This window comes from Dipteris shenzhenensis, chromosome 23 (genome assembly GCF_047967505.1).
Source record: "Dipteris shenzhenensis isolate YYH24624 ecotype China chromosome 23, Dip_SZ_1.0, whole genome shotgun sequence".
Classification (NCBI taxonomy): domain Eukaryota; kingdom Viridiplantae; phylum Streptophyta; class Polypodiopsida; order Gleicheniales; family Dipteridaceae; genus Dipteris; species Dipteris shenzhenensis.
The window spans coordinates 10,579,689-10,592,531 of NC_141618.1; the positions used below are offsets into that span (position 1 = coordinate 10,579,689).

A 12,843-nucleotide genomic window follows, 5' to 3' on the forward strand; every position below is an offset into this window, starting at 1 on the left:
GTAAGCTCTCGGTCCCACATGAGATAGTACAGGCAAAGTTCACCATGACACCTCTCCGGTTTGATGCCATCTTTCAGACAGTGACATTCATCCACAGATTTTGGGACTTACCTTAGTGGAGACTTCCGAGGCTGGCCCTGGAGTCATCCAGATGACCAGCAAAGGGCAGGGAAGACACATGGTATGCACGTATATCCACATGGTTTTCCAGGCACTCACTTCACACTTTCAACTTTTTGAGATACTCAGAAAAGACACAGCAAACACACAGTAAACTTATGCGATTTATGACAGCAGACCAAATAGTAAGCCATGTACAGAAGATCACTGTAGGGTTCCCACTGTGATGAGGAACCTCTGCTGCATCAAGTCTCCACCTCTACGTGCCTCAGGAAGAGGCTTAGATAGGCTAGGGTAGGCAGGAAATAAACCAGAGAGGCACTGAAAATGAGGAGAATGGCTTGAAATGAGACGAGGGGAATGGCTTTATATATGGGCAGATCTGGCTGACTGCCAGGTGTGCTGGCCGACTAGACAGCTGACCAGTCTGGCCTGCTTGGTGACTGACTGGCCCTGCTGCCTATAAATGGCCATGCGTAGGGTCTTTTCACAGATGGGGGATGCTCCTGTGCAGCCTCCTGCAGCTTCTGCTGCAGCAAATCAGGGGAGACAGGCCTCTCAAATTAAGCGATTGAAAAGAGCACAAAATGGATCTCCCTTCCCCACGTGTACGCCCTTAGTTAGGGCATAATAACACCTCAAAAGAACATCCCTCGGCAGGACTAATGTCCAGTGATGGAGCTCACAAGCTGGCGCTGCTCTTAGATAGAACTAGCAGAAGGGAGAGAGAAAGAAAGAAAGAAAAGAAAGAAAGTTTATTGAAGTCTTTGGAAGACCGATGGGTCTATGAGACTGTGAAAATCCTGATACAACGAGCTGTGGTACTGGAGCTACTAAACGAGCATCCATACCAATGCAAAATGCAAAAATGCAGAATGGAGATACTAAGTCCTAAGTACAACATAGTCATGTCGATGGTCGACTATATATCAATCTCAGCATCATCATCAATATCATCATCATCCCCAGCAACAGCAAGATATCAAGATGGATGAGGCAGTGGAGGCATGAAGTCGGCAATAGAGTGCTGTCGGCCACTCAGAGGTGCGGTCCTGGCACGTCTCCTAGTTGTAGCTCTGTGTCTAACCAGGGCTACTGTGACCCCCGTCAGTCGGGCTCTGACTCTAAACAAGAAGGGGATGTCTCCAAGTGTGATATGTGTGTCGACCCTCTGTCTAAGCTGTCGGGTCACGGGCTCCGGGTCACGGTCATGTTGAGGCCTCGTCTCGTTGGGGTCCATGTGATCTAGCTGAAAGAAAGGTTTTGAGTTGATATTCAAAAGTTATCAAAGATGCATCGCAAATCAATGCTGTGATCATGGTTTTTAAAAACAGCCCCTCCGTGATAGAGCTCTGAGAGGAATCAACCGAGGAAGAAGTCTGCTCCTGTCTCTGTGCTCGGAGTATCCTCTCGCGGTGTCTAAGTGCCTCATGAATGAAACCTGCCAAACACCGCTGGTCTAGGTACGAGAGGAAATGGGCTAAAATCCCATAACTATCTCTGAAGAGGCGGTGGAAACGTCCTCGGATCTCATAGTACACAGGACACCTGAAGATGAAATGCTCCTCTGTCTCAACCTCCTGTATGTCACATAGTGTGCATATGCGCCGCTCCCTAGGTAGTCGCTCTGCTCTGCCGCTCTCGATGCGAAGTCTGTGTGAAGAGACTCGGAACTGCCCAAGAGAGATCCTCATCGAGTGGGGTAGGTGAATCTGTGTGTATCCTGGTGGGTCAATGAAACCCTCCGCTGTGATATGTAAGAAGTGATCTCTGTAGAAGCTCAGCTTCACTGGGAGTTCACTCGGTTCCAACCAGGTCCGAAAAGTGTGTAGCTGTAGTAGATCCTCACGGATAACCTGATTGACCTCGTGTGATAAGAGGGGAGAGAACGGAGCATCCATGCTATACTGGAAGGGAGGTACTCTATTCATGTGGAGCCCCAGTCGCTCAAACCATCTCTCTGTACGTGCATACCAGCACCTCTGATCTCCTCCTGCTGCAAGTGCCATAGAAGAGGATAGAGCTATCCATGGTAGCCTGCTACGCCCCGAGGTATAATCCCCATATTCCCTAACTCGGTACAAATATGTGATGACCTGAAATGCAGCATCTAGCTGTAAAGGGGGTGACCCAAACTCAACCTGAATGATCTGGTGAGGAACAGATGACTTACCATGAATCATCTGTGATAGCATGAGAACCTGTAGCCGCTCCACACGGGCCCACTCTATATCCGACAAGTCTGGCTCCCAACAAGCGCTGCCGTACATCCCCGTTGGGCAAGCCAAGGAGTCAAAAAGCAACCCCTTGGTGCGTGGATCCTGAAAGTGTGAGCGGAAGCACTACCTCTCTAGCCTGGCCAATGAGGCATACCCTCTACTCAAGCGTGCCTGCATCGCGGGTCTCATAGTGAAGCTCAATCCGGAGAAGATAACCCCAAGATAAGTGTATGATGAAACTATCTCAACAAATGACCCCGCAAATGTGAACTGCTCCTTACGCATGATAGCTCGAGATGTATTGAAGATCATGACCTTGGTTTTACCTAGGCTGACCTTCAAATCATGAGAGGAAGGGGGGAAGAGAATGGGAACTGAAGATTTGGGATGGGGGGGTGGGGGGTGGGGGAGAGAGAGAGAGAGAGATACTAACGTCCGTGGGAGGCCTCATGGGCCTCTGGGACAAAGTGCACACAAAAAATAGACTCATACATGCCTCAATGGGCTGGAGCAAAGGGCGTGCTAGGGCCCTTGCTGAGTACTAATCTATACTAGCAAAAACTTAGTGATCATAGTCATGATAATCAGAATCAATCAATCAAGTACAAACTGAATCAAGTCAGTCACGGAGCTGGGACTCAAAAACCGAAGCCTAGTACAGTGATGGCTCTCTAGTGAAGATGGAGAGAATCCCCCCCTTTCAGTACAGCATGGATGCGCCTCCTGAGTCAATCCCACGAGATGAGATCAACCACATCATATGGTTAGATCTCCTCTAGCTCCATAGATCTCAGACTTCGGGAGGGAACCAAGAGCTCCCCACCAAGATGCAGTTCTACCACGACCACTTCTTGAGAGCATCAAAGGAGGGATTCATCATCAGACCCCAGTACCTCAAGGACAGAGGTGTCTCACATGCACCGAGGATTGCCATTGGACAGATGCGGGTTTCATCCCATCAGTTGAGGACCGAGGTAGGGAGAGCTGCGGGTATACCCAAAGAGCATAGGGTATGCATGTTATGCACACTAGGGACGATTCAAAGGAGCATTTTCTTTGTACTTGTCCAGCCTACTCCGGGGATGCTACCACTGTCTCTACTTGGAGGGGAGTGGCTTCGGCCCACTATCACGACTTATCCATTTCCATGACCAGGTCTGCATTGGGCTCTATCTGATGGAGATGCACCGGCATAGGGAGACACTACCGCGACAGAACAGAGAGCAGCAGGAGGCGGCTAGACCACAGGACGTAGAGGTTGACCGGACACAGCCTCACGTCATAACTTCTATAGGTTTGAGTCAGCTCCAAGACACAACGGGGTAGAAGAGGAGATATGAGGGCAGCTTGAATCAGCAGAGAGAGCCGACACAGTGCCATCGGGAGAGGGACGCAGAGACCATGCGTGAGACAAAGATTGCCCCGAGCACATTCTATCGAGGTCTGACCTATCACAGCTCTTTGACAGAGATGAGGAGTCACTCTGGACATAGCCCAGAGAGTTCAGAGATCAAGGAGACCGCGTCCCCCGCCCCCGCCACAGCACGAGACGGCTCAATGGATGCAGATCTACGAGATATTTTCACAGTAACTTGCTATCCTAGGCACATCTTTGTCTCTCTTTTTCTACAGTTCCTTTCCGAATAGTTTGTACTGATCCAAGAATGATCAAGAATTCTATAGATGGAGCAGTCTACATGCAAATTTGCACCCAAAAAATCTGGATATCCAGGTGGCAGCTGTTTTTGGAAAAAAAGCCTACTAACGAAACCTTTTTAAGATATGAGACCCAAACATTCAAAACATTTTATAAATGCAGCATGGGCAGAAGAACTTACTTCACGCTGGTTGGTACGATAAGAAGAAATACCAAACACATTTAGACGAATACTGTCAGCATCCTTGTCCCATGGAAATGACCCGGCCCATTGCTCTTCAGAATACTCTGTTATATCATTCAGCCCACCTGGGTTGTAACTTCCCCCATCAACTTTACATGAGTTAAGTAAGCTCTGCAGCTCTGCCTTCTGTTCCAAAAGCTTTTCCTGACGCTCAAGCAAATAGCTTATCTGATCTGGAAGTTAGACAAACAACATTTTAAGCAGCTGTGCAAAGTGTTCCCTTGCGATGTGCCACAGATGTTAACTTTAAGCAAAAGCGATTTCAACCACAGGCAAAAAATCGATACTCTGAACGCAAACTGACTCAGGAAATCAGAGCTATGATGCACTAGAAGTAGTACCCTAAAAGAAGCCTAATCAAAAGTAATCTGCATTCCCTTTATCAGGGCTACAATTGCTTGCAACGACAAGATTAATTAATCTTTGCCTCTCACCAATAAATAATTTATGGGAAATGTGGCTGATAGGGCAGGACACCACTACACAGAGAAAGTGGTAGCACCATATCAGTAAGCCAGAACTTGGACAGAAACTTCACAAGGTGAGATTTGCCACAACATTTAGCCAGATGAATGTAAAAACATGCCCAACCAAAACCTGGAATTCAAATAAACAGTTCAGTTTTGACCTCGCCAATAGCAAAGACTAGTTAAAACGGCATCCCCGTTCATGTCTTCAATACCCAACCATGGGTCTGCACCACTGTGCAGATCCTTCACACATGCGCTTTCCTACACCCACACACACATGATCCATTTGAACCAAAATCTCCTAGCTGAATTTCCACTGGAGGATAGGGCAGGCTCGGTCATGATCGAGACTAGCACTTCAAGAATATGCCAACAAAAAATTAGTCCACTTTCTTGCTTGCGAACACATATTATTTCATTTTAGTTTCTTTCTGTTCGATAAAAGACATAAGGCATGTCTACTCATACCAGAAAGAACATATGAGTAGATAGACCCAGCAACCTACCCAACCTCATTTGTGAAAGGAAAACGAATACACAATTTTACACCATGATACTCACCCAGAAAAACCATAAACTCCATTACACCTAGCAAGGACTGGCTAAGATGACATTCCCTGGACCATTGTACAAGCTGCATATACGATCCTATATATTCCCTGGACTGTGTTTCCAATGGAGGGAAAGGCCTTATATGCCAGTTTATTCTATACATATGTTCTTCCCAGAGAATTATTCTATACATTTTAAGGTGAGACACAAACAAACATGGAGCTTTCCCCTCAAGAAAGGACATGGTATGAGGACAGTAAATGACTAGCGAAATGGCGTATGGATATAGAAGACCGTCCAGATAATTGTGCAGCAATAAGGAATGAGGGATCCAATGCAACATAAAAGTGTAAACAAGAGTTGGGAAAATCCAGAACCAAATACAATTTCAACCCAGGGCTGTCTTCAGAATAAGACCTCGGTAACAAAAGGCAGTATAAGGAGGTAAATTGAGCCACCCAACAGCTGCAGATTACCAGCCAGACCCCCATGCCTCCCCACAAAAAATATGAGTCGAGGACATAAATCCATGCGACATTGCAATCATGCACCCCATTTTCAATAGCATATTCGTGATTGAGATACTTTTCCAAATTCTGGTCAAAGTTAGAGCTCAGATAATGTGGTCCTTCACGATTACACTTTGAGAGGGAATGAAAAGCAGTTTAGTACAAAACCGCCATCAAAGGGTAGCTCGGTTATAATCCATTAAAAGGCCAAGCTCTATGCAATTTATAATCTCTGCATAGAGATATAAAATCGACGTCAGTGTCGGTGTGAGCTCAGTCAATTTTTTACTCCTTCAACGTCTCATATGAGACCTCGAAAAAAGAATTAGTACAAAGCTGGCAAGCTCACTTTGCATTACGCCAAGCGAAACAGTAACGACGGTTTTAGGAAAGGAAGAAATGTCCACCTTGAACTTGATTCAACTCGGCGTCCACCAAACGCAGTTGTTCATCTAGGACTCCTTCGGTGTCTCCCATTGCAAAGAAGAACTAAAGTCGTATTCCTTATGTCATCAAGTGCATTTATTTTGCACCTCTCAGACTCCGAGTGTAGACTCTAGAGGCGTCTTTTCTTAAGGCCTTACACATTGTTATGTCATGAGGAGGGAAATAATGATGGCTATTTTTCCTTAGAAGAGCCTCATGACATAATGATCCAAGGGAACTAGAGAGGGCTATAAGGAAATGTCACATCAATAGCTCTCAAGGGTAGGGGAAATAGGTCTAGAGCATGGGGTGCTATTTCCCTTGGTCCCACTCTATTTCCCTTCTATTTTCGCTAGTATATTTGCCAGCATAACAAAAATAGCTATTTCCCTTATTTTTCACCTCCTTGACATAAGGCTCTTAGTTTTGTGAAATTGAATGTCATTGTTATTTTCCCAGCAAAATACTGAGTTGTGAGGTCAATGGTTCCGTGAACTATTGGGATTAAAAGTTACTTGGACCATGGAGGTTTGTTCAATGACTTAGTTATGACTAGTGAGAATGAGCACAAGCAAAAAAAATACCTTGTGCTGTAAAAGGGCTCCTCAACTCTACAGGAGTGCTATAAAGTGGGTCGGAAGGATGCAATGGACATCTCCAAACATTGGAAGGGAAGAATCTTAGCTTTTGATATTTCTCATGGCAGTAACATAGTGACGCAAGTATATATTTAGCATGTCTTTACCCATGTAGACATATACGTGCATCCGAATGCATGCATTCCATATCATAGGCCCAATTGTAAGTTTTTCAAAGTGTACTACAATTCATTTGCATTTTAAAGTATTGGCATTTATTGAGGTACTTTGACACAACCTCCTTATGCCTTGCATTTGTTTTATAAATTTATATCCATCTACTTACAAAGAGTGGGAGCCTGCAGCATGCGTAACAGGGATATTGCATGTCCTCCATGCTGAGATCAGGAGTCATCAGTATGAAGGTCGCACACCATCAGAATTAAAAAAGACGAGATCTTCTTCTATGACTCAATGTTCATTGTGCCATATGAAAAAGGCTAGTACTGTAGATTAGAATCGGTGAGTACATCTTACAATTCTTGCTTGTAAAAAATTTGATTAGGATAGTATGTTTTCAGTTTTTGGATAAACTTATCCATGGGCAATCTGTCACAATTGCTAACTCTCCTCACCAATGGGTTTCATTGGATATTTTGAGCTCTTTTAACCAAAGTGCTAACTTCAAGAAGACACTAGGTAGGGCCATGGATAATGTCCATGTCTCTCTCCAGGAGTACGCTATTCGCATCGGGGATGATTCATTTTTCCCAATTTATTTGATCAAGAGACCCTTACCGTTCTCCTTGTAATCAGCAAGTTTGATGAGGATGTTGGCGAATAGCCTGAGGGTCCTTCTGCATCCACAAGTGGTGGAGCAAGTCCATCAACAAGTGATGGAAGAGATGACATAGACCTAGTCATAGAACTTGAGGAGCATGCTATTAACCTAGCTACTGAGGAGTAAGTTGAGAGCGATGTCATCTTATTCATCATATCCGACTCATGCATATCCATCCTCCACCTATAATCTAGATGAGGTAGCAACCAAGCCACACCTTACTTCAGTTGATCCAATTAGGATTGAGGGTGAGAAATACATTACCCTATTGGAGGTGATGGAAGAAACTGGTCTTCGAGAGGATGAGGTGCTATGTCGGCTCTCAAATGAAACCTTTGATGATGTCATTGACTTTAATGCTCTAGTCGATCGAGTAATCGATGAGATTGCACGCTTCGATGACTTGAGCCTCATCTATCTGGAGGCAATTCAACAAACACAGAAGGCACTCGAGTATGTCACACCAGTGTACGACATATCCGATGAGCAGTTTATGAATTTGCAGAGGGTGTTATTCAGGGAGAGAGATGAAGAAGCTGGCACCTCAAGCCAGCATGAAGTTCAAGGCTAACCGCAAAAGGGAGTCTACTTTAGGACACTGTAGTTGACACCGTCACGATGAGGCAAAAAAGGTATGTAGCTTTGCCAACTTCATCATGTGATTCAATATCATCTGTATAATTCTAGGTTCCATTTTAACAAGGAAAATCCATGTTGGATATTCAACTGGTAGGGAATAAAAAATAGGGTTTAGGATCTAGGAAACAAAAACCAACAAATTTATTTTCTTTTAAACCCATGTTATCTTGCAAGTATACTAGCTAGATATATGCATTATCAACCCAAAATATGCCCTAGAAGGCCTAAATCCAAGATCGTACAACTAGGGCCCAACGTTTACAAAAAGTAGGCCCTAGTCGCACGATGTCAGATATCATGCTTCCAGGGCATATTTTGGGCCGAAAATTCATAAACCTACTACAAAAGAACCTGGGTTTAAAAGAAAAAAATTTGTTGGGTTTTGCTTCCTAGATCCTAAACCCTATTTTTTATTCCCTACTAGTCGAAATTGAATAAATTGAACTCTCCACTCACACATCCCCACCCACTTGCCCCTGACACTCCGCTTGGGGACAAATTTAGGTTTAGGGTTTTCTCACATAGGAGACAAAATCAAGTTTAGGTTTTTATTCAACCAATAGGGGACAAAGTTAGGATTAGGGTTTTCTCACATAGGAAAAATCAACTGTTTACAATATCAGGTCCAAGAGGCCAGTGAGGGCTTATTTTCCATGTGCATGATTTAAAGAGTAAAAAACCCCTTGTAAGCCCTAAAGCCAACATCATGCACTAACCAGTGCACGATATTGGCTTTAGGGCTTACAGGGGGTTTTTTACTCTTTAATGGAAAATAAGCCTTGGAGCTGATATTTTTAACATTTGATTTTTCCTATGTGAGAAAACCATAATCCTTATTTATCCATGTTTTCTTAATTTTATATAATCACAAATCATGGTTTAGGGTTTTGATGTAATATGTTGGTTGCAAGATATCTTGTGGATTAATAAATATGTTGGATGCAAGGGTGGAACCAGAGGATCTTCTAGTGGGGGGATGGCTTCAATTGGCCACTACATCAATAGAGTGGCTCAGCACATTTTGGTCTTCCATCAACAATTATTGCCACATGGAAAGTTAAATATTATGAAGTTCACGGTCCTTAGTGGATGGTGAAAATGAGGGCTAGCCGTCCTACTGTGGATCGTGTTGTTTTGATTAGGCATAATGTAGCTTTATTTTTGTTCTCAAAAACACAATCCGGACCTCTCCATAGCATCATAGTGATTGCACGGCTAGTTGGTGTTACAGATCCCCAAGTCATAGAAAAGGAAATTGTGCAACCCTCTCTTCTTCAACAAGCTAAAAAGGGAGTTGAACCAAGCAAAAAGAAGCATAGGCTAGAGTAACGTGTGCCCTAAAGTGGAGGTTCTTTGCAATAACACTCTGAGTCAATAAAGAATACAAATTTCAATTTATTTTCTTGTTTGTTATTGAATATTATTTCCTTTTGCATGTTCCATTGAGATTTACTGAATATTATTTCATTTTGCATGTAAGTAAATTGAGATTGCAAACACAAAGGCAAAATATTATTTATTGTTTTAAATCACATGTAAGTAAATTGTAGATTGCAAATACAATGAAAATAAATTTGAGATTGTAGATACAAAGACGATGCAAAAAAGGACACTTTATTATATTCAAAAGAGGAGGATCTAAAAGTGATGCCCAAAGGCAGAGTACACCAATTGAACCCTAACTAGTGCCCTTGGGCTTCCTAAGATGCACAATGAAGTGCATATCCTTTGCAGTCATAGTGACCCTTTTCTTGTGGATTGCAACCAGCTGGGTGTTATCCATGAGGTCTACCAGGTAGGCCTCAACTACATGCTACAAGGCAAGCAAAGCATCTCTTGAAATACGGCATGGAGCCTCCATAATTCCACGCCTGTAATACTAAGACATGGGACTGTTTTTGAGGTCTTGCATGACCTTGCTTACCACCCTCACGAAGCTTGCCATTAGGGTGAACAGATTAATAGATTTTTGAAACTTTCTTATTTCTCGAAGTGCCATGGTCCTTGGCTTGAACCTGTATCTCCTCAATGGAGGAGGGCCTCTTTGCCCTAGACGTGGAGGGCCTCTTTGCCCTAGATGAGGAGGGCCTCTTTGCCCTAGACCTAGAGGTGGGTGTCCTCTCCCTTGTGGGCCTAGAGGTGGGTATCCTCTCCCCCGTGGGTATGGATACTGATCCTCTTCTCTTGTCTTGGTCCTCTACTTTGTCCTTTGCTATTGCTCTTCCTCGTGCTCCTCCTCTGTGCTCTCCAAGTCTTGATCCTCTTGGAGCTTCCTTTGTCCCTCTGTTTGTGGCCTTGCCCTTTGCTCCCTCTGTGGTTGTCTCTCTGGCCTTTGAAACTATAGTTTCTCCCTTCAGCAAGGGATCATCGAGGGGAGAGGAGGAGGGCTCTTGTTCGCTGTCTCTGAGTCTGGATGTGGGTCTTGCTCTTCCAATCTCCTTGGTGCCTTGATCTTCAAACAATGAAATGAAAATGAGGGCCCATTCTTTTATATAGGGCCCAAAACCCTAATATTTAAAAATACTCGTTTTTAATATAAACTCTAAAAAAATTAGAATTGGTGCAACCTTGAGCTAAAAACTTATAATTAACATCCAATAACTCAAAATTTCCCATTTGTATTGCAATTCATGGCCATTATACGTTGGCTTTACTACATATTACATAACTAAAATTACAAAGAAATTCTAAAACTTATGCATGGGCATCCGCATTGGACGAGTCTACACTATCATTTTCATCTGCCTCTACCCATATGCACCCCTATTTATGATGAGTTGGACACCACCTTGCATGATTTTGTCTTGCATTTGATGAGTTGTATATTTTTCTTCTATGTTTCATGTTAACATCTTACACTGCATGGGACACTAAGGACTCTTTATATACTAGTATTATAGCTGCTCTTATTTCGATACGCCTGTACCACCATTGCACCAATTGAACAATCGGGCTTAACTTAGTTCTACCACCCCCATGTTGGATCGCTCTGTTATATGCACAACGTGCTTGCCAATGCTATCTTTCCATTCCCTGAGTGGACCACACTTCGATGCTTCCATAATTCCATGCCATGTATGATGCATGAGCGTATAAATTGTGCTACCAAATAGAAACACAAATTAGTAAGTATAGGACCATTAAATATGAACATCTCAATGTCCAAGTTAGAGATTACCATGTATTGTGTGAAATGATTCTTTCCCCAAGCAATCTCCATATTCTGGCTGAAGCCATTCACAACATTGATGAAACACTATGCATCATCATCTTTGAGCCATTTCTTTGGTAGTAGTAAAGGTAGCAAGCTATCAAGAGATAACCACACTCGAGCCTTTTCCAATCTTTTTGTCCCTTCCCCCTCGTTCACAACAAGCATTGTGTAACTTTCTCCATACATCAAACTCATTAGCACATTTGAGCTTGTCATTCTTCTTCTTCATAGAAAGGAATTTTAAAGCCTTGACACCACCAAAGTTGGGCTTACAAGGAACATTGCCTATTTTTCCAGATCTTTTCTCATCTTTTGTAATCTTTACTTGCCCAGAGTGTAGTCCCATATCTGAAAGAACCTTTTCAATTCTTGCAATAATCCCCTCACTCTCTTATTGGGGCTTCAAGTTGTAAGCATCAACGATGTACAAATGCACCAACTTTTCAATTATTCTCACAATAGCATGAAGCGCACAAATGTGTACTCTCTCAAGAGGAATTTCAACAATTGGGCTCCATGATGGATCTTTCCCTGGAACATCCCTATCCGATGCCTTAGTTTGATCTACCTCTACAAGTTTAGAAGCCATTGCTTTTGATTCTTTTTACCACCCTTTGCAGAGGTAGGTACTCTCGTTTGCATGCACAATGGAAAAGTATGGCTTGTATTTTCTCCATGTGCCACATTAAACATACATTTAATAGCCTTGAGGTCACAGCAGCAGCTAGATTCCATTCTACATGGTAGGACCCATAGCCCTCAACTTTAAGTAGCTCATCATTGTCATGACCTTTGATCACAGTTGGGATATTGGTTTGATAAAAAACCACTTAAAAATTGAATGTGACTCTTTCGACACCTCTAAAAACAAATCTCAAAATATTCTAAGTCCTTTTACGTTACCACATTAAAATTCAAATTTCCATCAAGCCAACCACCAAATCTCTTGTTCTGATTGTACACTGAACTATCTTGCATCATAAGCTCAACTTGAATGTCCAATATTCTATTCATCATTGTCAAGTTGTCTCTTTCTAATTTTTGACCTTTGATCGCCTCACTTTCATCAAGCTTTAGTATGATCTTCAGTTGACCATTGCATTCCTCCATAGGCATATCATAAAACTTCACCATGGCTTGCATAACTCTTTAAACATCCATCACAAAGTTGTTGTTGACTCTCAATTCCAATTCTTTAGAATCTCCAGCCTTTGCTTTCAAAGTTAGTGTACTACATACATGTTGGGGCTCACCAACTAAATCAAGTATGCCCAAATTGAGTGCATGCCTAGCCTTATCGACATCTGTTGGTTTAGGAAGCGGGGCCTTAACTTTTGTTCCCACAGAAAGACATGATTTTTTAATGCTCTTAAA

The 12,843-nt window shown here is 43.0% G+C and overlaps 1 protein-coding gene across 2 annotated transcripts in view; it reads right to left on the reverse strand.

Moving 5' to 3' along the window:
- Positions 1-6,345, reverse strand: part of RECQL2 (RECQ helicase L2) — a 176,407-nt gene extending 170,062 nt beyond the window's left edge. For both annotated transcript variants that reach the window (XR_015543197.1, XM_087394163.1), the window contains exons 1-2: positions 6,179-6,345; positions 4,178-4,413 (exon numbers count right to left, since the gene is read on the reverse strand). Coding sequence is in view for 1 of the 2 variants with exons in the window: in XM_087394163.1 (XP_087250289.1) it covers positions 4,178-4,413; positions 6,179-6,248 (306 nt within the window). In the remaining variant the exon portion in view is untranslated. The remainder of the gene's footprint in view (positions 1-4,177; positions 4,414-6,178) is intronic.
- Between the last annotated feature and the right edge of the window lie 6,498 nt (positions 6,346-12,843).